General features: G+C 33.7%; 1 protein-coding gene across 1 annotated transcript; it reads left to right on the forward strand.

Annotated features, from left to right (window-relative positions):
* The first annotated feature begins 15,258 nt into the window (after nucleotides 1-15,258).
* LOC117910232 (carotenoid 9,10(9',10')-cleavage dioxygenase 1-like) lies at nucleotides 15,259-24,439 on the forward strand. Its single transcript, XM_034824317.1, has 15 exons — nucleotides 15,259-15,369; nucleotides 15,486-15,805; nucleotides 17,148-17,218; nucleotides 17,445-17,459; nucleotides 18,713-18,824; nucleotides 19,305-19,404; nucleotides 19,573-19,635; nucleotides 19,921-20,031; nucleotides 20,116-20,300; nucleotides 21,515-21,653; nucleotides 22,337-22,454; nucleotides 22,543-22,644; nucleotides 23,251-23,520; nucleotides 23,979-24,090; nucleotides 24,251-24,439. The coding sequence occupies exons 2-15, from the start codon at nucleotides 15,575-15,577 to the stop codon at nucleotides 24,278-24,280; spliced, it is 1,659 nt and encodes a 552-aa protein (XP_034680208.1). The 5' UTR covers nucleotides 15,259-15,369; nucleotides 15,486-15,574; the 3' UTR covers nucleotides 24,281-24,439.
* Nucleotides 24,440-25,121: the final 682 nt, after the last annotated feature.

Raw genomic sequence — 25,121 nt, forward strand, 5'->3', positions numbered from 1 at the left:
AGTCGTGGCTCTGGAGGCAAACATATTTGATTTGGCTTCTAAGACATGTACATTCGAAGCTCTCTTTACTGGTTCAGTAAGTAGATCATGGTTGCTCTATGGGAAACTTGTAAAAATGCTCTTAATTGACTGTGAGCAAAATGGCAACTGCTGCCAGATGATAATTTCAGTGCTGGATTTTACCAAACACCTTGTAGAAACTGGAGAGAAAATTCAGCTACAGCAGCTTCAAGGAACACTCTGGCAGTAAAGGTACTTTGCGGAGGGAAGCCCTTAATAAGTAACTGAATCCTATGGTAAAGCATGGCTTACGTCCTGGTACTTTGAAGAAGCAGTCATATATTCAGAACCCTGTTCTATTTTTCACCTCATTTTATAAGTATCATGTTCGAGTGCTGGAATCTAGTCAAGAGAACATATCTGCACTTCTACTGGGCCTTGAGTATCTCATTGGCATTTTGTATATGGATGATACTCAAGTTTTCAAGGTTTGTCTAGACTATTGGAATTCCTTAGTTTTGGAGCTGTTTGAGACACACCATAATTTAGATAATCTTGCGATGGCTGCAAATACGACGGGACTGCAGATATCATTGACCCCTGGTACGGTTGATGGCCTTGGTTCACGACTTTTGCAACAGCGGCGGCTTTATTCTGGTCCTATGTCAAAGTTGAGATTGCTTATGACCTATTGTATGGCTAAGCCTGAAGTTCTGATTGTTGAAAATAAAAATGGAAATATTGTTCGTGAAACCATGAAAGACAATGATGTCCTTGTTCAGTATAAGATTATGAGACAAATTCTGATCTATTTGTCGCACCTTGATCATGAGGATACTGAAAAACAGATGCTGAAGAAATTAAGCAAGCAACTGTTGTGCCCCCTGCCAGCAATGGGAACACTGCTAATAGATCCAATCGGATGCATCAGAATGGTGGTAAGGATGTTGATGGGTTTTATAGAGAGTCCTCTCTTATTTTTGATGTCCTTATTGATGAAAATCTCAGAGATTTTGATTACTATCATGATGAACATCAGTTTGGAGGTGAAAGAAGGTGGATTGAGATATGAAAACATCATTGCTTACATGTATGATTACACCTCATTCAATGAAGTGAACCCTCGGCCTGGAATTATCATAAACAACCCGCATGACGAAGATGTTTACGAAGGTTCTAGACAGTGGTTCGAATGATCATATTTTCATATACTATTCTGATTATGGAGGTCCTGGGGTGCTCGGTATGCCAACTAATCCTTACCTTTACGCTAATGATCTGATCGAATTCTTAAAGAAGAAGCATGCTCCTGGTACCTGTAAAAGCTTGTGAATCTGGAAGTATATTCGAAGGCCTTCTTCCTAAAGGTCTGAATATCCATGACTCCGCAACCTTTCAAATGCAGCAGAAAAGGGTAGGTTTGATGGAAAGCTGATCATACCAAATAATTCAGATGTTAAGGATGATGATTCTGATGAAAAGGATCCCTTTTTGTAACCTCTATGCCTATGAAATCTATGGCGATTCGGCGCAAAGTAGTTTAGAAGATGGAAATATTTTTTTATACTCCAACAGAAGATGCACGTACAGCTGCAATTCCTCTCAATGAAAGCGTCATAGCTGCTCTTGCTCATAAAACCATAATTTTGGTGACTCATCAAGTGGAGTTTCTCTTCGAAGTCGATAAAATTCTGGTTATGGAAGCTGAAGGCTATTATAGAATCACTTGGGAATTAAGCTGTCTAATTCATAAGCTCGTAGAAATCAGTTTGCAAGTGGACTCAAAATACGTGTTATTAAAAAAAAAAGACCTTTTCAAAGAGATAACAACAACAATTTCAGCAGCAACCTCATCAGTTTCAACAACAGCTCGTTCCACGTCAACGTCAACAGAAGCCATGAAGTCAGCAGCACCAAATCTTGATGAAGAATGGTGCCTTCAGTCAATTTATCCCCGACATCTGATCTAAGCAGTCAAGCTGTGGGAATTTCTCGAAAACATTGCAAATGGCCAGGCCAGATGATGAAGCTTTTCTCCAAAAGCTGAGGCAAATGTTATTGGAAATGGGAAAATCGAAACAGAAGTTATAAGGCTCTCCTTCTCTCATGTTCAAAATTACAAAGGATTTAGGCAGTCGATGAAACGAAACTCATTTGATAGAAAGGATTTTATTTGAATCAGAATGTATAGTGAGTAGTTCGACAATGGCTGGTTCTAGTAATTATGCACTAAAGTTGGATCAAAGCCTTGCATCTCTTGGTGAATCTGTTTCACTTCTTAAAACAAAAACTGCAATTTGAAGACTGTGCAGTCTGATTAGAAATTGACTCCCTTCAAAGCCACCTTGCCATCCAAATCGTAAGGGTTCAGAAATTCCAGCTATTTGAGGTGAAGTTAAGAGGCAGTCTTGTCCATCTTCCAGCATAGACATAGCTTAGAATAATTCTGCAGGTGCTTCGATCCTAGAATTTGGGGAGGCAGATCATGATGAAAGATCAAGTGATACATTCAACGACGATTTTTTTTTCCTGTGTGAACAGAATATAATGGGCTTGATCTAAAATAACAGAAACCATAGAAGAGTCTAAACCAACATCCGAAATAGCAAGACCTCCACAAGGACCATTGCGAACTTCATCACTACCAGCATGGCAATCCATACATGTTTCAGGAGAGGGGCCATGAGCATTGACAAGCATACGTGAACCAATTGATCTTGGTTCTTACTTCATGCGATTTCTTAGCACATTACGCAATATTCCTTCATTTTTTTACTCTTTCAGACATTGAGCAATGAGGATGCAGAGGCATTCACTAAATTGCAAGCTATGGAAAGTAGGCTTTGTAGAGAGGAAAGAAACCGTCTTCAGAAAAGAAACTTTAGGCTCAACTCAACAGCAAATAAACTGCATGCTCTCAAGTACTTGCTCATCTAGTTGCTGCTGCAAGCACTCCTTAGACCTGGGGAATTCTCTGAAGCTATTGGCAGTAAAAAGGGGTAGTGGAATTAGGTCAGGTTTGTAGCAGAAAGCTTATGGTTTTTTTTAAAATGAGTCTTTAAATGGTGGGTTTATTGGGAACAACATGCAACTGGTCTTCTGATGGCTATCTGTCTGGTGCACTGTATGGTCTGAATTTGTAGAGGCATCTTGTACTTCGTCTCGTAAAGATTTGAATGTTATGCTTCTGGCTATGAATTGTGGAAAAAGTTTGAAGGAAGTTTCAATGGTGGAACCAGAATTGGATGGAACGTCCTGTGACCATATTAAACCTGGTACTGAATTTTCAAATGCTGTTGACAATGAGACTGATCTGGGTGGCAAATTATCTGATGCAAGCCATCTCGAGAATGATGACTTCTTCAGAGTGTCTGTACAAGCACAAAGCCATCCTGTGGATGAGTCATATGGTGGCAATCCGAATTTCCTTTTTGATGTCCTGCAACTCATGTCAAATGCTCCTGACCTGGCTCTTGAAAAGGAAATTAGTGACAATTTTGTGAATGGGGTTCTACAAACAGAATGTGGAAATGATTATTCCATTGAAACGTTGAGCCATGGAAAGATTGATTCACCAAAACCTATTACGTTATCTGCAGAAGATCAGCTTCTTGGCTCAACCTTGTCAGGATCACTGCATAACTGTTCACCTACCTCAAGCACTGCTGATGGTCAGAAAGTGCCAAGAGAGAGAGCAGAATGTATTTGGGGATTCGACACTGGCAAGACAGTCTCAATCTGACCTCCAGACTCCACTCCATCATGGCAACCTTACTACATACACCTTCTCCTCTATTTACTTCTTTGATTGGGAACTTACTGTTTTAAATTGAATTTTGAAACCATTGTTCAGCTGAATATTCCCAGCTTTGAAAAAATCCATCTTAGGAGCATCTAGGTATAAAATCCCAATTTTAACATGCTATTTGCTGCCATTTTCCTTCGGGCATGCACTTTCACTGTTTTATCTGATTTTTAACTATTTTCATGATTTTCTTGATTTTCAACAAGCATGAACAAACTTCATGATTCCAAACAATGGAATTCATTGAATCAATTCGTGCAAAAGTAATATGGACTTTGGTGGGGGGTCCGACATTCATAATACCTTCTTCAATATTGTTTGCTTGACATGTTGATTTTTGATTCTTTTTTTATGATACACATGAATTTGTTTCGTATTTATTGTTGAGATGCTCTTGATTCCCATAGAGGAGTACTGGCTTGCTATCCAGGTACGCTCTCTTCTCATTTATTTTCTAGAACTCTATGGACTTGTATGCCATTGATGATCATATCCATATTTGACGTGATTCTTGGATGTCTTGATATATGCCTGATTTGCTTGAATAAAACAAATGTTGTGTGCTACATTTCTACACTAACTTTTATGTTTTATGATAGCGCTTGAAGAGCGGTTCAGGTACGCACTCTAACTCTCCTTATTTGCAATTTGATTGTGTTTGGCATGCCACTCTCTAAAACCACCCAGCCTATTTAGGTATCTATAATTAACTGATTAATTGCCACACTTCCCTTAATTTTGTCAGTAGAGACCTTTTTAGGGCTTAGAGGGGTGCTACCTCCTAGAGGTACCTTCCCAATAAGTAACCTGATCCTCGGACCAAGACTCGGGTTTTTTCAAAGACATGCCTTTTTTCCAAAAATTATGGAGTCACATTTTAGGGTTTTTCTTTCTTGTTTTATTTTCCCTTTAAAATAAAAATAAAATAGGTGGCGACTCCAACTTTTTCCAAAAATTAATTTTTCACAAATAAAAAGCGAGTCTCGCCGATCGAGTGGGGACGCACGTGAAAAATGCGGGTCCACAACTGGCCTATCAGCTAAGGAGAGAGTGATGACTGTGGGCTTCAATCCTCCAAGTCCCAGTTGCTTATACAGAGAGTATGGGAACAAATTCACACTTGCCCCCAAAGTCTAATAAAGCCTTATCCACATGTGTCCCTCCAATGTTGACTGAAATGGTGGACATCCTGGATTTTTGTACTTAACTGGAGACTTACACTGAATGATGGCACTTACTTGCTCAGTGAGGAATGTCTTCTTTGTCACATGTAACCCTCTCTTAACCGTGCACAATTCCTTTAAAAAGTTTGCATATGTGGGGACTTGCTTGATCATATCAAGTAAGGGTATATTCACCTTCACTTGTCTTAACACTTCAAGAAATTCTGATGAATTCTTGATTCCCTTCTTTCCATGTAAAGCTTGAGGAAAAGGGGGAGACATATGTTTCTTCATCATATCCTCTTTAATCACTATCCTTGACTCTTCTTCAATGCTTGATTGAGATGCATTTTTCTTCCCACTCTTCTCTTCTTGGTTATTGCTCTCTTTAACCAAGGTTCTCCTTGACATGAGTTCTTCATCTTGCCTCACCTTAGGCAAGGGCTGATCAACCTCCTTCCTACTCCTCAAGGTGATCACAGTTTTGACCTCCCTCAACTTTGAAGACTCCCCATCTTGGGTTTCAACTTCATGAACACCCTTTGGATTTTGGCTTGCTTGAGAGTGAAACTTCTCTTTCTCATTCACTATGTTGAGGTTGATAAGCCTAGAGATGGAGTATTGAATATTATCTATCTTCTGAGATAGATCATTTTGCATCTCATCCATTCTCTTAGTTTGAGAACTCTCAACATTTTCAATCTTTTGGTGCAATTAGGAGTTGATTGCCTTTTGTTCACCCACAAAATCACCCATGACTTTACTTAGGTTCACAACGGCTTGCTCCACTGAAGAGGTTTGTTGAGGTGCTTGGGTTTGGGCTTGTGGTTGGTATGGAGGTGGCCTTGGTTTCCAAGAAAAATTTGAATGGTTTCTCCAGCTTGAATTATAGGTGTTTCCATAAGGTGCATTGTTGTTGGGCCTAAATTGCCCCACAACATTAGCTTGATCACCTAACATCTCCCTCACAGCTGGGATGGTTGGGCACTCATCTACCACATGATCACATGATTGGCAAATGGTGCATGGCATGACATGGGCTTGTGTCTCGGAAATGGCTTGGACTTTATGCATTTTTCTCAACTCAAGTTCTTCCAACCTCTTTGCCATTATTGCCACCTTAGCTTTCATGTCCATGTCTTCACTTAACATGTACATTCCACCCTTAGGATTTACAGGAGCTTTCATCCTTCCCATTTCTCTTGAGTTGGGCTCATCCCATCCTCTTGATACCTCAGATACATAACTTAAAAAGTCCATGGCTTCTTCCGGATTCTTACTCATAAAATCTCCCCCACACATGGTTTCAAGAATTTACTTCATGGAGGAAGACATCCCATCATAAAAATAGCTCACCAAGAGCCATGTATCAAAGCCATGATGAGGACAAGCATTGATGGCCTCCATATACCTTTCCCAACATTGAAAGAACTTCCCATTTTCTTATGCAGAAAAGTTTGAGATTTGTCTCTTCAACCCATTGGTCCTATGGGTGGGGAAAAATTTCTTCAAAAATTCGGCCTGAAGATCAACCCAATTCCTTATGCTCCTTGGCCTTAAAGAGTTAAGCCATATTTTTGCCTTATCCTTCAAGGTAAAAGAGAATAGCTTGAGTCTCATCAAGTCTATTGAAGCTCCTCCCTCTCTAAAAGTGTTGCACACCTCCTCAAACTCCTTGATGTGGGCATATGGGTTCTCACTCTCCATTCCATGGAAATTTGGTAGGAGGGGCACAATATGGGGCCTTATAATCAACTACTCAAGAGGAGGTACGATGCATGAGGGTGCACTCATCCTTGGTGGGTGCATACTATCCCTCATGGATAGATATGCATTTGGATTACCCCCTTGACCTGGTTGAGAATTCTTATCCTCTTGTGGAGGGTCCATGATGTTTACACAGATATCCAGCTCTGTGTCTTGAGGATTCTCTATCCTTACTAGTCTTCCCTTTTGGTCCCGAATCCAATAGGGCATGCACAAATTACAACTTCCCTGAAAACAGAACAAAGACAACAAAAACAAAAGAAAGCTAGAAGAAAGTTAAGGTTAGAAAGAAAATGAAAGTAAACTTAACAAAAGGAATTCTACAATTAAAAAAAAGGAAATGAAGTTAGTGAAAAAGGAATTCACCAAACTTGTGATGGAAATTACAAGTAGCCTCTTAAAAAGTTGTATCACTGTATCGTGGCACCATCCCCGGCAACGACGCCATTTTGATTCGTGCCCAGTTGAGTATTTTAATCAAAAACATTTATAAAACCTATGACCTCATACTAGCGTAGCAAAGCTACTATAGTATAGCAGCTCTAGGGTCGAACTCTGGGATGGGTTTTCACTCTACCAGTGATAGACTCAAGATTAGAAATTGAATCTGGTGATTTCCTTTGTCAAAAACTTAAAGTTTAAAAGAAAATAAAATTTGTTTCAAAAGAGATGTATGAAACTAAACTAACATAGAACTGAGTAAAAATGAAAGAAAGAAAGTCTCCCGGAGCTAAAGGTGCTAGGGTCAAGTTCAGAATGCAAAGTGGGAAATTCCGGATTTTTCTTCTCGTATTGGGGACAACAACATAAAAGATGGTTGTTTCCCGAACCGGTATAGGTTTAACAATGAAGATTTAATCCATAAAAGGTCAATAGAAATGGTAATCAAGTTCCATTAATGGCTTTAGACACTATGGGTCTTCACCTTGAGCCACTTTCCAATGGCTCGTACATGGTAACTAATGGTCTGATGTGGATCTAGCAATAAGTATCCACAGAGACCTAAAAGCTTATCATGTATTGGCCATTCAAAGTGATTCGAAGGGATTTAAAGCAAAACTTTATATTTAAAAGCCATTTATGAACTCCAACTACCTGTATTTAATGCACAAGAGTTTTTCATATTTGCATCTGGACTTTTCACCTAGCTTTCTTCACTCCAAGAAACTAAAGGTTTAACCTCTCATCCTCTGGGAAAACATCCACAGAGGTTGTTTGGCTTCCAAGAAAAGGAAAATAGAAGAGAGAAAAAGAAAGCAAAAGAGAACCCTATATTTCACTAAGTGTAAAATATACAATATGTTCGTCTCTAGAGCAAGCTCCCCAGAATGTTATATATAGCTGGATTACAAGGAGAGTTTGGGTATTTAGACATCAAATATGTAAAGCAAAATATCCTAAAATAACAACTGTGCATAGCTATTGCGTAGGTGGCTGCAAAATGGATCCGGCGGATCGCTAGTGTTTGACGAGCCAAGCTGCCCGCAGAATCTGAATTGGCGGCTGCGGATGCTCTCCGAGTAAGCGCTATAAGATGGCCCGGACATGTCTGTCCGGGGAAGTTGGAACGTCTTCCTCTCCCAACCGACTGTGAGATATCCGGTTGTAAAATGTCGGCGCACGGAACGTCCTCCTTTCCCATCCGGCTCTTAAATTCCGGATGTGAGATTCCCCAAGCGGAAGGCGGCGCAATGCTATCCGGATTCCCCAAGCGGAGCGGAAAGGCAGCGCAATGCTATCCGGATTCACCCAAGCGGAAAGGCGGCGCAATTCTTATCCGGACATCTTTGCCATGGATTCCTAAAGAACTATCCTCAATCACGGATTGCTTTGGTGATCAAAAAGCTATCAAAACATCAAAACTTAACACAATTTGATTAGAAACAATTGCAAGGGTCCTTAATATGTTAATTGGGTTAAAAGGTGATAACTACTACTCAAAAGTGTTTAAAAGAGTTAATTATAAGTTATCAAATAGCACTTTTTGAGTAGTAATCAACTAGCAAGGTGATTCTTCTCATTCCTGCCATGATGGACAAACTCAAAAGTTAGAGAAACTTAAAACATATGTTAAGGAGATAATGGCATTGCCAAATAAACAAAAACACCTTCATTATTGCCATGACTTCCTTTTTTTTCATTCTCCTTGAGAGTCACATCCATGCCACTACATCTATATCTTAAGGATCCACAATACCATCTCCCTCATTTCTTTTCTCCTTCTCATATCCCACCATAGTCTATGCATACTGATGGCATAAAAAAAATCAAACATCTATTCCAAAAAAAGGGTTGTGGTACGTTACTTCTCTTTTGAATTTTGATAAGTATCATATGTCGTTGTCTATTTGTCAAGTCTAGATATTCAAAATGTAGATACTAATGGCAGTGGAATTTTATGTCTTAGAGAAGCAACCAATTCTGAGCACTTGAGAGGTAGCATCCAATATGTATTCACCTTACTACATTAGAGAATCAAACACTTTGGGTATGTGCTTATTCTTCAACTTAGGTAAAATAGCCTTGAAATCACTACTAGAGGGATGTCAAAAGGAAGCAAGTGCAGATTGATCAAATGACTTATCATGTCTCAAGAACTCATATCTACTAGTCTCAAATAGCGAAAAGGTGAGAATTGAGGAAAATGAGGAAAGCTCTCTTTATAGTTTATACTAGCCCGTGTTACCAACTGAAGACAAGTTTAAAAGGACAAATATCTCATAAAGCAAAAGCAAGGATGGAAGAAAAATGGTGTTCTGCAGTACTTCATCCATTAACCAATAGCCTGTATATAGACTTCACACCAATGGGTAAAACAATGACATAACAACAAATTAGACTCCACTAACTAGATGTGCACTAAGTGACCTCCGATTAACTAGCTAACAACAGGCCACATTCTACAACTACCCAAAAATAATAATAATAATAAATAAAAAACAAAAAAAAAAAAAAGCAAATGCCTAAAGAATAGGACAAATAGAAGCTGAATTTTGACTCATTCATTAGCCCCTTCTTCATGTTGGTTTTTTTTTTTTTTTTTTTTTTTTTTATCTAACACTCTAATATTTTTCATTGCTTTGCTTCTCCAATATTATCTTAAAAAATCAAACAAAAATTATCCAATTTAGAGAAAGCATAGACACTTGTGAAACAATAGTATGTTTCCAATGCCACACCATCCACAATGATTATACTTAATAAACAAGAGTATGAATCTTTCTACCTTGGCCTTTTTAATACCTAAAGAAATACAATGATATATAATGCATAACAAACCTCTTTTGTAATGCAGCCAAAGTTTTGTACACATGGAACCATGTAAAAAATGTATAGATCATTCAAATAAAAAACTATGATAATTAAGACTATGTTTGATTCTTAAAAAATATAAAGGGAGAAGAAAAGTCTAAGAAAAAAAAGTCATTAAATAGCTAAAAATAAAAATAATTTTAAATAATAAGTTAAAATAATTAATTTATTCTTATCTTAAATCTTTTTTTATCTCATTTGTCGACACAAGTAAAAGTATATTTTACAACCATGATCCTACATCCATCACTCATTGTTTAATATAAATATTATACATCTAACTTAACTATCTAAAATACTTTAAATATAGTTGTTTAAAAAAAAATTATTATTTAATATTAATGAAAATAAATATTAGTTAAAATCAATGAAAATAAATATTAGTCAAAATTAATAAGAATAAATATGTCAATTTTATTATTTAGAATAAATGTTAAATTAACTTTATTTAACATTATTAATATTTAAAATAAAAACAAATAATAAATTTGAAATCATTATTTAAGAACAATTTAACTAAATTCTACTTAAATTATTAAATAATAAATATTATGTTTACCAAATGCTCTTTTAGTATAATAAAAATAGAGATTTAGGACTAAATCCCTTTTTACTACATGATAATTGGGTTAACCATCACTTGTTTGCAAGCCACTTTTTGATATTATATTTTTCAGATACAAAATGATTAAAAACAACCTAAAAACAGAAAGGAAAAAGATGCTTTGTACAAGATTAGTTATGGTTAAAGTACAAGTAAATAAATAAATAAGATTACATCACTATCGAGTGACATGTATAGGTTGTTGGTAAAAAAAAAAAATATTAATTATATTCAAATGATTAAAAAAAACTCCACCGGCCAACCCAAGTTGGTTTATATTATTGAAACAATACTCCGTTTAGTCTATATTAGAATCTAATTTTTGTTTAAATTTTTAATTATGAAAAAATTCAATAATAATCTTGCTTCATTTGCTTTTAAAGAAGTTTCCCCTCAAAATAGAAAAAATATTTTATGATCTTGTTACTAACATCCATGAAAATATCAAATACTAATAGTTGGATTTTAAACATTACTATAAAAATAAAAAATATTATCTTATTTCAAATTTGAAAATTTTCAATGAACCTTTGAAGAACGATAATAGATGAAAATAAAATTTGTATCATATCATTAATATCACCACTAAATACCCAACAAAAATATATAGATAAAGGTTTATTTCATTAAACTTCAATATTTAAAAAAAATATTATATTTAGTATTAAAAATGAGATTTGGCGAGTGTTTAGTAAATCAATATAATGAATTAATATGACTTAATAATTTAATTTAAATTATTAAGTAGATGAAATATATTTGATAAATAATATTATAAACTTAAAGTTATAAAAACTTTAATTATTATGTCAAAATAATTAACTTATTCTTATTTTAATATCTTTTTATTGTCTTATTTACCAACATTGGTGAGAGTATATTTGACAATCGCGATTCTACATCCATGACACATTTTTTATAATAAATATTATATAATTAATTTATGTATCTATAACACTTTAAATATAATTGTTTAAAAAACTAAATTTATTATTTAAAATTAATAAAATAAATATTAGCTAAAATCAATGAAGACAAATATTAGTCAAAATTAATAATAGTAAATATATAAATTTCAATATTTAGAATAAATATTAAATGAATTTTTCCTAACAATATTAATACTTCAAATAAAAACCTAGCAATAAATTTTAAATCAATATTTAAAAATAAATTAACTTGAAATCAACTTAAATTATTAAATAATAAATATTATATTTTACCAAATGCCCTTTTAGTATGATAAAAAAAGGATTTAGATTTAGATACAAATAAATAAATCCCTTTTTACTAAATGATAGTTGGGATTAACATTCACTTCTTTTGCAAGCCACTTTTTGGTACTATATTTTTTCTGATGCAAAATGGAAAAATGCAAAAAGGAAAAGGAAAAGGGTTTTAAATACAAATAAATAAAATCCCCTTTTATGCCACTTTTTGATACTATATTTTTATACAAAATGTACAAAAGAAAAAAGATAAGAAAAAAAATGGTTTGTAAGATATTAATTATGGGTAAATTACAAGTAAATAAGATTAAGATTACATCCCAATCACGCGACATGGATAGGTTGTTGGTCAAAAAATTAATTCTATTCAAATGAATAAAAAAGCTCCACCCGCCATCCCAAGTTGATTTATATTATTGGGTGACTCACATGGTTTAAGTTTTTTATTTGCCTTTCTTTTATAGTATATTGTCCACACCTTTTAATCAAATATTACAAAATTTGGACGCCAAATGGTGTCTTTTATAAATGTCTTCCAACAACTTATTCGACTTTTAATCAAAGATTACAAAAATTTTAATTGAAGTTTTGTGGAATGTTTGATCTAGACAAAGAGTTAACAACCATGAATAGTACCAATGAGTTCAATTTTAAATAAGCATGAGGCCTCCACCTCAATGTCACTACATGTTTAAATAAAAATCATAAAAACGTTCATATCATCTCAACATACATAATTCAATTATTCAACCAACACATCATTATCACCCTACTTTAAAAAAACAATAAAAAATGATTAGATTGTGATTCTTCAAAATCTAACCCTTTTTAAAAGGTAAGAGTCTAGGAAAATGAGTATAGCTCTTTGAATACCCCCTCTTCATGTTGTTTGTCTATATTGCTTTCTTTCTCCATTATCTTATAAATTCCAAAAAAAAAAAAAAAAACTATCGGACCAAGTGATGTCGGATGGGACTATAACACAATATTTTTCTTATGACCCGAAAGCATGGTCTTGGCACCAATCATGGTGGAAGGGACTGAGCGCAAGGACAAAGAAGATTTGAAGATACTGTTCAGCAGTTGTTGGATTCATCGAATAAACAAGTGGCCACTTTATCGTAGTTACAAAATTCATTAAATAAACAAGAAGCTATTTTATCAACTTCGATTATAGCAATAAATCTGAAATTCGAACATATGACCCTATTCAATTTTAAAAAGTACATATAAACAATTGTGATATGCATAATAGATAAGAGTATGTCAAATTTGATTATTCTTAATATGTAAAGAAATACAATGATATATAAGGCATAACAAGTCTTTTACTAGGGCAGCTAAGGCTTTATATACATGAAACCATGCAAGAAATCCATAGACCATTCAAATATAAAAATTATGATAATTAAGATTATGTATGATTCTTAGAAAATATTAGAAAAAAAAATTATAAGAAAAATTATTATTTTATGTTTGGATGTTGTGGAAAAATGTGAGGAAAAAGTATTATGGAAAAAAATTAGAGGAAAATGCTAAAAGCTTTTTCTCCCCAATTCCCTTATATAAAAGTGAATAAAGTTAAGGTTGGAGAAAGTATACTCCTCCAATAATTTAATTTTCTTTCTCTTAACTTTTTCATAGACATTCAATAAGAGAAAATTAATATTTATAAATTTTTGTAAATGTATTTAAAGGAAATAATTTATTTTTTATGTATCAGTTCCAACTCATTTTACTTATTTTAACTTTTTTATATAAAAAATAATAATTTAAAAATACATTAATTTTTAATTAATTTTAATTATATTTAATTTTCTTTTATATTTTCTACCATAAAACTAAATATGAGAAAATTATTTTTCTTATTCTTTTTTTCTTTCATTAATACTTTCCAAAAACCAAACATACTCTTAAGGTCGATGGAGAAGAACAATGTGGGTAACTAAAAGCATTTAAAATTAAAGTTAAAACCATAATATCAACATATACAATTTTTGATAGTGCATAACTTTGATAAAATATTAAAACAACTTTCTATGTAAGCTAAAAAAGACGATCGTGTGAATGGTAAACATGATTATTTCTTACAAATTCCTAAAAAGGGTTCACGTAGATGTTAGAATCCAAATTTTGTTTAAATTTTCAATGCCCATCCTTTTTGAAAGGCACTTTTAATATAATCCTTTTTTGGTAGTGGAAAAAAATATGCTATTAGAAAAAATTACAAGATTTATAAAATTTAAAAATGTTTATGCCTATTGCACCTCACTGATCATCTGCTTTCTAAGCTCCATCCAAATTGGTATTGAAGAAAATACAATTGACATTCTAACAAGATTCTCTCCTTCCAAAGCTCTTCATTCTTGATGCTTTTAACTAGTCATTTTGCATTAATATTTAAAGTAGCAAAATATTGAAAAAAAATGTATAAATATAAGTTTCCTAACCCAATTTAACTATTATTGTTACGAAAATTTCTTTTAAAGAAGTTTCCTTCCGAAATAGAAAAATTATTTTATAAACATGTTATTAACCCTAATGATACTATCAAATACTAATAATTGGATTTTAGATATTAATATAAAAATAAAAAAAATTCATCTTATTTCATATTTGAAAATTTTCAATAAAACTTTGAAGAATGATAATAGATGAAAATAAAATTTGTATCATATCATTAGTATCACCGATAAATACCCATCAATAATGTATAGATAAAGGTTTATTTTATTGAACTTCAATATTTAAAAATATGTTATATTTAATATTAAAAATGACACTTAAAGAGTGTTTAGTAAATCAATTTAATGGTTTAAACTTTAATATAACTTATTAACTTAATTTAAGTCATTAAGTAAATTAAATATATTTCATAAAATAACTTGATATTGTAAACTTAAAGTTAAAATTAACTTCAATTATTATGCCAAAATAATTAAGTTATTATTAGTCTCATATCTTTATTGTCTTATTTGCCAACACTAGTGAAAGTATATATAATAATAAAAAAAGATTTAAATACAAATAAATAAATCCATTCTTACTGCATCATAATTGGGATTAAGCATCACTTTTTGATGCTATATTTTCCTGATACAAAATGACAAAAAAAAAGAAAAAAAAGAAAAAGGATGCTCTTCACAATATTAACTAAGATTAGTAGGCCGTTGGTAAAAAAAAAATTAATTCTATTCAAATGTATAAAAAACTCGGCCGGCCACCCCAAGTTGATTTATATTATTGAAATAATTCTATTCAAATGTATAAAAAACTCGGCTTAGGCAAGACCACCCTTGCTCAGTTGGTATACAACGACCAAGGGGTGGTAAGCTATTTTAATCTTAAAATGTGGGTTTGTGTTTCGGACGATTTCGATGTAAAAGTACTGGTTAGAAATATCATAAAGTCTGCAACTAATAGAGATGTGGAAAACTTGGAGTTAGATCAGTTGCAAGAACTCCTTAAGCAGAACTTAGATGGGAAGAGGTATTTTCTTGTGTTAGATGATGTCTGGAACTGTTTTTGAAGGCAATCACAATATTTAGAAGTTTTTGGAATTCTAACATTTTTATTTAAAAAATAAATAAAAATTATTCATATAGGACACTAGATGAGACGATGCCATCAGGCGGCAGATTAGAGAATGAGGAGGTGATAAAAGCTCCAAACCACTGAGCAGTGATTGACGGCAATGCCGGAGAAGATGGCGGAGAAGGAGGAGCAAGGCGGCTCAGGAGTAGTGGTGGTGGATCCGAAGCCGAGTAAGGGGTTCACTTCGAAGGCGGTGGATTGGCTGGAGAAGCTGATAGTGAAGTTGATGTACGATTCTTCACAGCCTCTCCACTACTTGTCTGGAAACTTCGCTCCGGTTCGCGACGAGACTCCGCCGTGCAAGAACCTTCCGGTCATTGGGTATCTTCCGGTGGGTGAGATTGACGAAACCCATGTTTTTCTTTTTCGGGAAAACATTTGGCTGCGTGTGCTTGGCTGCTGAGAAAAGAAAAGAAAAAAAAAAGAAACTTTTGGTTTTTGTCTATTTTTAAGGAAAAGTGAGGCTCAAATACCAAATTTGATTTATTTTACATTCAAATCATTTTCTCAGCAAACAAATGGAGCCTAATAGAAATTAATTGTAGTTCGAATTTCAGCTAACTTTTCTTCTTTTGCTGCTTGAATTCCTTGTTTTTTTTCCCCTAACTTTTTTTAATAGGGATGTTTTCATTTTCTTGATATATTTCTTGGAAATTCATATATAGTGAATTATTGCATCTCTTTTTAATTTAATATTTTTTGGTTTTTTTTTTTTGGTAAATTACATTATTAGTCAGGGAATGATGTAATAGACTAACAGCATGTAGACAGTAGTATAATGTTGGGCAACATAGATATGGCATGTTGATTTGATAAATATAATGCGCAATTTTTTCTCTGTTTCTGACATATGCCGAGTATTTGCAAAAACTCCACAAAATTTAAATTTGGATTGGTCATTGAATATGAATTGACAAGAGAAATTGGAGTATGAAAGTTTAGAGGATGAATAACCAGTTTCAAGAAGTTGGATTCTGAATTTAGGAAAGAGTTGCTTTAATTTTGTGTTTGTTACTTTGGCCTAGTTAATCAGAATTTTGTTCAAAGGTCAGACAAATTATTTTAAAATTTTAAAAATTTGGGATTTTCCAAATTCATCAAGTGTCGTGCTACTCGATCAGAGTTGTCTTTCGACCAAATGTTAACAAATGGGCTGTAAATTTGCCAGCTCTAAGCATGGTAACAGTTATGGAACCCAGTGTATTTTTTTTCATAAACATGATGGCTGCCAAAATTTGTGTGAGAAATGTAACCCATTTGATATATATAATTGGGTCTGTTACCCCCCACAGAAAATCTTTGATTTTTTGTGAGAGTGAACAAGAGAAATATTTAGTAAGAAACAAACTATAAGACTATAACATAGTTTGTGTGGTTCACTGCTATGTATCTAGGGGGACAAGCTGACTAGAGATAGATCCACAAAATATGAAAAACATAATAAGATCTTACCTTCCCTAAAATCTAACAGCAACCCCATCGAAACCTTTTGTTTTCTTTTATCTTTAATGATTATGATGAATCCCAATTGCTTAAATACTCATTGTAAATCTGCTAATCTTATTTCCTGTCAAAATTGCCAATAGTTTGATTTTTTTTTTCCCCTTGGATACTGTAAGTCTAGCCATTCATCCTCTGCTAAATTGATATGAAATTGGAAATGTTGCTTACAGGAGTGCCTGAATGGAGAGTTTGTCAGGGTTGGCTCCAACCCTAAGTTTTCCCCTGTGGCTGGATATCATTGGTACGCCCTTTGTCTTTATGTCAAACTATTTCTAATAGAGCTTGACATGGTTTTTGGTGGGGTGATTATACTCAGTTTGTTTGCTTAAAAAATGTTAAATTTTTAATTTACCTTTATCCCAATCATGTATACTTTTGTTTTTTACTTGTTTCAGGCTATTCTTGCAAATGAAATGTTAGTTATCAACCCGATGACAACTGTGCTGATCCCTTTTTTCTCTGTGCAGGTTTGATGGAGATGGGTGGGTGTTTTTCCTTCATTCACAACTGAAATGCAATATAGTCCATGAAGGAATTTTAACTTTTTTGACTTCAATATTTCATTTGGTCCCATTGTGGACTAGCTTCAGTGTCTCTCTGCATGCTGGATCTCTTATCCAATGAAGACAAAACTGATATTTTTGTTCCAAAAGCTATAGTACTGTTTTTCTTAAAATTATTCAGTTCTTTGGTAGGTAGAAATATCTACATTTTTTTTTCATGATTTCCCTCTCTTTGAGATTCTTCCTGTGCCTGAACATGTCCTAGCTGCTTGACCAAGGTTTAAAATTTATACTTCATAGGCATGTAGGAGCTTGTGTACAGTTCCTGTTCTAACATTCAATGCTGAACTTGTTACTAGTCTATCTATGTGGAGTCGCTGCATCAAGTTATTATTTAAGATGAAATTTATTTGTGCTCATCTTAGTCTTCGCCTTAACATATGACAATTAAACGTGAGTCATATAAAAAAAGATATAAATCCCATTAATATGAATATCCTATAATTTTAAGTCTGAGTGGTGATAACATACTGAAGATGGAGATCTTCCCTGGGTATGCTGCTTAATCATGAGGATATTTACTCATAATCAATATATTTATCATCTCTGAGACTGCAACTGTCCTGCTACTAAATTGGAAATTTGTGAAATCAAGAGACTAATACATGCAAGACCCAGTGCTTTGAAGAAAAGACATTAATTAAATAATTTAAACTGGCTATGGACTATCAGGGAATATGCTCAATTATCTGGGTGCTCTGGGGGAATACTATGTCTACTAGCTGTGAGAGAAGAGAAAGTTCTGACTTCTTTCTGGTTGAGAAGTTTTGCTAGACTAGGGCATAATCTTAGTTATAGAAAAAACATACAACAAAATGTGATGATATGATCTCCATGTGGCATTTGAAATTTTCTGATTGGTTCCTAGATTATGTAGCATCCTATTGAAAGATCATTATGTTCTTAAAGAATATAAACTTAAACAAGGAGTTGATCTTGGTGAATTTTAATTCTTTTTTCAGCAGCGAAAATTAATCCGTTAATCCAATGTTATTTCTACTTATATGTACTATTGTATGTTTGCTTTTCAAATATCTTATTATGTATTTTGAGGGCCTTCCTTTTATTTTCCATCTTGGAGAGTCTCAAGATTGCTTAGAAACCTTACTGGAATTCACTGTTAACTTTTTCTAAAGTAACTATGGCTTTTTATTGTTTCTTCAACTATGCAGCATGATTCATGGTTTGCGCATCAAAGATGGAAAAGCTACATATGTCTCACGTTATGTTAGAACATCACGTCTTAAACAAGAAGAGTATTTTGGAGGAGCAAAATTCACGAGGGTAGGCAGTGAACTGCATAAATTTTTTCCTTCTTCTGGCTGGGGAATAACATTTTCTCTTGCCAGGCTTGCTCCTCTATGGTTTTTGATCATGGATTTGATTCTTCAGTTAAAGTTCTTGGTGAACACTATATGAATTAGAGAAGTATCATCCAAATGAAATAAGATTTGTCTCTATAAATGAAAAATATTGGTACCTTATAGGAGAATTATGCCTGTGGACTAATTTCAAGGTCAAGAGGAGTAACAAATTAAGATAGAGGGTGAAGTTGAAATTCAGCAAAAATCATAAGAGAAGGAAAATATAGTCTATAATGCCATAAGAGGAGTAAATATTAATTGATTTGCGAGAATATATGATAATTAATGAAGAAGAAAAGTTAGTTCTAAATTTTAAACTTGAAAAAGAGTAGGTTAGCCTATGGTGCAAATGTTATTTCTGAGATTCTATTATCTTGGGTTTTTGTTTTGTTATTTGCAGATTGGTGATCTTAAGGGCCTGTTTGGATTGCTTATGGTTAACATGCAAATGCTGAGAGCAAAATTGAAAATATTGGATGTTTCATATGGAACTGGGACAGGTAGGCTTTAAGATTGTGTACGATTGTGCACCTTTTGCAAGAACTCATTCCAGTAGGAGAAGTCACCTGCTACAGTTCCTAAAGAAAGTGTCTTGTATTAATTTGGTTGTCATGTAAGTAGGAAAAAGTATTAGAGAAAAGGGTTGACTGTTTAACTTCTTCTTCCAGGTAATACAGCTCTAGTGTATCACCATGGTAAGCTTTTGGCACTTTCGGAGGCTGATAAACCTTGTAAGCTTATATCCTCTCTCCATTTTCACTTTTGAAAAGCATGCATGTTCTCCAACTTGACTATTAATCAAAATGTTCAATGAAGTGAAGCATCAAGTGTTCTATCTCCATGTCTCAATGAAGGGTTTTGTTTTGCCGTTTTGTTTTTTTGGTATCTCTGGTCATGCCACCACATGATGAAATTGTTAGGCTTTTCACTTTCCTGCAAGAGATAAATGAGAACTGTAAAATTATCATTACCTGTGTCTATTGTGGAACTCAAAATTTTATTCTGGCTTTATGAAGATGTCCTAAAAGTTTTGGAAGATGGAGATCTGCAAACCCTGGGCTTGCTGGATTATGATAAGAGATTGACCCATTCCTTCACTGCTCATCCAAAGGTCGACCCCTTCACTGGTAAAAGCCCATCCTCAGCAAAGAAATTTGATCATGCTATAGTGTAAATCAATTCCTTCTGAGTAGTTAAACCCTTGCATGCAGGTGAAATGTTTACCTTTGGCTATTCACATACACCTCCTTATATTACATACAGAGTTATCTCGAAGGATGGTTTCATGCATGAGCCAGTGCCGATAACAATTTCAGATCCTATCATGATGCATGATTTTGCCATTACTGAGAATTATGCAATTTTCATGGATCTTCCTATGTACTTCAGACCAAAGGTAAGGTTATTATTTGATTTCTTTTAGTTTGAAATTCTCACATGGTACAGTACACCTTTGATGTTATGATTGAATTTGTCTGCAATAAAAAATTTCTAAAAATTATTAATCCAAATTAACTAAAAATCATCTCAGAGAAGATAAGAACATTGGAAAATGCTCATTGAGTGTGGTTTTTCAAAAGGTGGACAAATCTGCATAATTAAGACTTGTGTGAGCCAAAATGAAACTGGGTCAGCAGTTGGCTGTATTGAATTGGAATTGCTTTTGTATATTTGAGATATATGGAATTCAAATTCCTTTCTGAATCCTTTGGTTTTTGAAGACCTTCAATTCCGTTCTTAGGCCTCAATTTGTTCAAAGAAATAGGGGTTTGTTGCAGTCAAGGTATACGGTGTGAACAGTGACTTGCTACACTTGTGTGAGTACTCGCTAGAGCAATGTTGTATATTTATGCTACAATAATACCAATGCTGTCTGCATTAAACATAAAAAAAGTGTAAATAAATAAAATTCAACTAAGGAACCGAAATAAACTTCTGAGCACATTTATGTGGCTAGGAAATCAGGGCTAGCAGGTCTGACCTGAGATGAATATGGAACTGAAGTGTTAAAATATGTGTCCAGTTATGTGTCCAGTTACTCCAGTTATCTGAAGCTGGTGGAGAGGAGTGGGGGCTGCCCCTAAATGTTACCCATGCAAACTCAGAGGGCTTGTTTGTGCTTGTGAACTAATGCACGTCTCTGAAAATTCAACTAAATTTCCTTTGCTTTTCCCGATACCAAGTGGTTTTAGGTAAGATGATGGGGGTTTGGGGGGCATTAGACCCATGGTTACCCATAGGAAAGACAATAATGCAAAATCTGGAAGTATCCTTACTAATAGGCAGTGAAGCCCAAAGTTCAAATCCTTGTGTATCAAGTCTAGTTTTTGAGTTGGAGTTCATAAACTCTTGCAGTAATTTCCAATCTTAATTGAAATTGTAGTGTCAAAAGTTTAATCAATAATTGTAGTTTAAACTAGTGAGATGTTGGCATGGATGATTTGCTTATGAAGATCAATGTGTTGCTTTTTGTAAAAAGAAAGGCTAGCGGTGGCATTCTATAATAAGCATAATGGTTACTGTCATGCTCTGATTTCTGACTTCAATCTGATGCATCAAACTGATCGCATCTCATTCAGCTTGATTAATTCATGATATTTCAATTTGCAGGAAATGGTGAAAGAAAAAAAGCTAATATTCTCATTTGATGCAACTAAAAAGGCTCGTTTTGGTGTACTTCCTCGATATGCAAAGAATGAGCTCCACATTAAATGGTTTGAGCTTCCAAATTGCTTCATATTCCACAATGGTGTGCCCACTTTGCTTTCATCTCCATTTCAATTCTGCAAACGACAATCTTCTCTAAATCTATCAACAAAAAACAACAATCTCCTCTAAAGTTATCCAGTTTTCTAGGTTCAAGTTCACCCATAGCCTAATAATCATAATATCTGCACATTGATAAAGTTTAGATGGCAAATCTGGTGCTGTCAACATACTTAGCCAGTACATGAGAAGGTTTTTTGGGGTTCTAATGTTAATTCCTTGTCATTGCTCATTGCCTAGAATCTTAATCATTAACAGAACCAATTGCAATAAACAGGGCCAGACTATATCTAGGAGAACAAGAAAAATCCCTGGGTGGATATGAAATTTCTGATATTAGATTGTGTAGGTTTGGACAATATACTAGTAGATTTTATACAAGATCTCATGACTGACATGCCACAGAAAGCACTTTCTCATACTACAAGAGGATCTAGGAAATATTTTCTATTAGATACAAAGCTCAACCTTGGTTTTAGCAGTCTACAGTTGAATATGGCAGTGTATCAAAGTTATCTGAAAACATTGTTTATTTTCCAAAAGCTATTCAGATTTTTACAATATTTAGTAAAAATTTGGCTGTGGCTTCGGGATGGGGAGCCGCATAGCCCACTTAGAACTTTTGCAGTGTTCATTCTGACCTTTTCCATGGCTTCCTTGCACTAGCCAATGCTTGGGAGGAGGAGGACGAAGTTGTTTTAATCACCTGCCGCCTTGAAAATCCAGATTTAGACCTGGTTGGCAGGGATGTTAAAGAAAAGCTTGAAAATTTTGCAAATGAGCTGTAAGAGTATTGCTTTTACCAATTTGATGAGTATATTGCTGGTCTTTGTTTCTCCAAAGTGTTCCTGATTGTTGATATTTCTTATCAGGTATGAGATGAGATTCAACATGAAAACGGGTATTGCGTCACAGAGAAAACTATCAGCATCTTCTGTGGATTTTCCAAGGGTGAATGAGAGCTACACTGGCAGGTATGCATGAACTCTGTTTGTCAGTATTTTGGCAGAATTCTGGGTTGCTGTATGTGTAAAGAGATACTTAAATTCTGCTAAGAAGCCGATATTTAGGAGCGAATGAGAAATAGCCAAACATAATATTAGCATATTTTTCATAACCCTCTTTTAAAATGTTTTCTTTTTTTCTTTTTTTTTTTTCTTTTTTCATATGATATTTTGAATGATGGTGTAAAGTTTTCAAACTATTGAAGGCCTGTCTGGGATGACTTTAACTTCTGTTTTTAATCGTAGTCATAAAAGTATAAATAATTACTTTTTTTGTCTGGTTGATTTTTGTTATATTTGAAAAGAAAATATTAAGGAAAATGATTTCTTATATTTGATTTATCATGAAAAAATACGAGAGAGGATCAAATATACTCGTAATCGTATAGAAACTTATGCATATTCAAAGTACCTATTATTAATATAGACAAGAAAAACAAGTGAATGAGTTTAAGAAGCTACCCAAACAGGACTTTAATCGCTGTACTGTAGTTTGTTCCATTCAATTTTCATCTTTTTCTCTGGGTCAGCTTACATGAGCATTTTATGTATTAATTATCTTCCATGCAAATATAGGAAACAACGATATGTATATGGAACCATACTGGACAGCATAGCCATACTGGACAGCATAGCCAAGGTGGCGGGCATTATCAAGTTTGATCTGCATGCTGAACCCGACACCGGAAAATCAAAGCTTGAAGTTGGAGGGAACGTTCAAGGCATTTTTGACTTGGGGGTCGGTAGATTTGGTTCAGAAGCTGTCTTTGTCCCTCGTGAGCCCGGTATCATCTCTGAAGAAGATGATGGCTACTTGATATTCTTCGTCCATGACGAGAAAACCGGGTATTTGTCTCCCTTCTCACCCTCTTGTTCTAATCGTTTATGAATATGTTGATAGTCATTAGCCACTAAACCATCTATTTGTTTATATTCCAAAATTTGAGACAAGGTGAACTTGTTTGAAAACGATTTATGAAAACAGTTTTCTGTTATTTAGACCGAGTACATTTTTCCAATTTCAAAATATTTTTGACAAATTTTAGTTCTGAAAATAAGGTGATTTTATGGAACATATATGTTTTCAGCTAATTTTTATAGAGTATTCTGAGAAACAATTGAAAATACAACAAAAAAGACCGTAAATTTTTATATTGTTTAGTAGTGTATAATGTCTTTCACGGAGAATAGGTCAAAAAAACTGTTTTTCATATTTGAGTTCTTAAACAGAATTTTGTTTCTAAAAACAATGTTTTTGAAAACAGTCTTCGAACCTTCTTATATTTTTCATTCTCATAATGCAGAAAATCATACGTGAATGTAATCGATGCAAAAACGATGTCGCCCGATCCTGTTGCCATTGTTGAACTACCCAATAGAGTTCCATACGGTTTTCATGCCTTCTTTGTCACAGAGGTGAGTATACTTACTCCTAGCTCCGTAAAGTTTAACCTTTCAAAAAAATAAAATGATAGTTTAATATGGTATCAAAGTTCTTATTAATTAATTGTCTCAAGATTTAGTGTTCTACTGTTTATTTTCTGCTTCTGACTTGAACTCGGGTTTTCTGACTCAGGAGCAACTCAAAGAACAAGCAAAACTTTGAAGAAGAAATCATAGACTGCCATGTAAGGAATGCATGTAGCATACAAATAATGTATCCATGTATTTATCGTATCATCTGATGAACAGAATCAATATGTTGTTATAGTAATAATTATGGCTACTTATGAAAGGATATTTTTTTTCTTTTTTTTGAATAATAGCATTATATAGAGTCTATATCATTCTCCAAAGGTATGGTTTTCACTTCATTGACTTTAGCATTCTAAAAATTGCATTGCATGTAAATTTAAGAGTGGCGGAGTTTCTATATTTAGAGTCTGTTTCGAAGTGATTCTAATTGACGCACTTCTAATTTTTAGCACTTGTTAGAAACGTCTTTTAGAAAAATTATATATGCTAAAAAAAACAAAGATTTTTGAAGAATTATTTTTCAAGTAATTGTTCATGAATGATGTCAAGTGATTAATCATGTACATTTTTAAAAATGATTTTTACAAGCTTCTCAAGCACTTATACATTCCATAAGAAAATGTTTCCAAATATTAGAAAGCATTTTTAACCTCTTAAAATCGCTCCCAATCAGGCTTTGTTTAGGTTTGAAAGGTGGGTCTCAAGTTTCAATTTTATGGAATGTCTCCTCTCTTTCAAATGCATGGGTATTAGAGTTATAATTTAAAGTATATTTGTCAATGATTTTAGAAAGCATTTATAATATTTCTAATACTTAAAATTTTTTATCATTCGAGTGTTTAAAATATTAGAAACATTTCTTAAAATCACTATCAAATACATTTGAATTCGTTTGATAGTGATCTTAGGAAACATTTTTAACATTTTTGACACTTAAAAATTTTTATCATTGGAATATTAAAAAGATTAAA

The sequence above is a fragment of the Vitis riparia genome, unplaced genomic scaffold (assembly GCF_004353265.1).
Source record: "Vitis riparia cultivar Riparia Gloire de Montpellier isolate 1030 unplaced genomic scaffold, EGFV_Vit.rip_1.0 scaffold658_pilon_pilon, whole genome shotgun sequence".
Taxonomy (NCBI): Eukaryota; Viridiplantae; Streptophyta; class Magnoliopsida; order Vitales; family Vitaceae; genus Vitis; species Vitis riparia.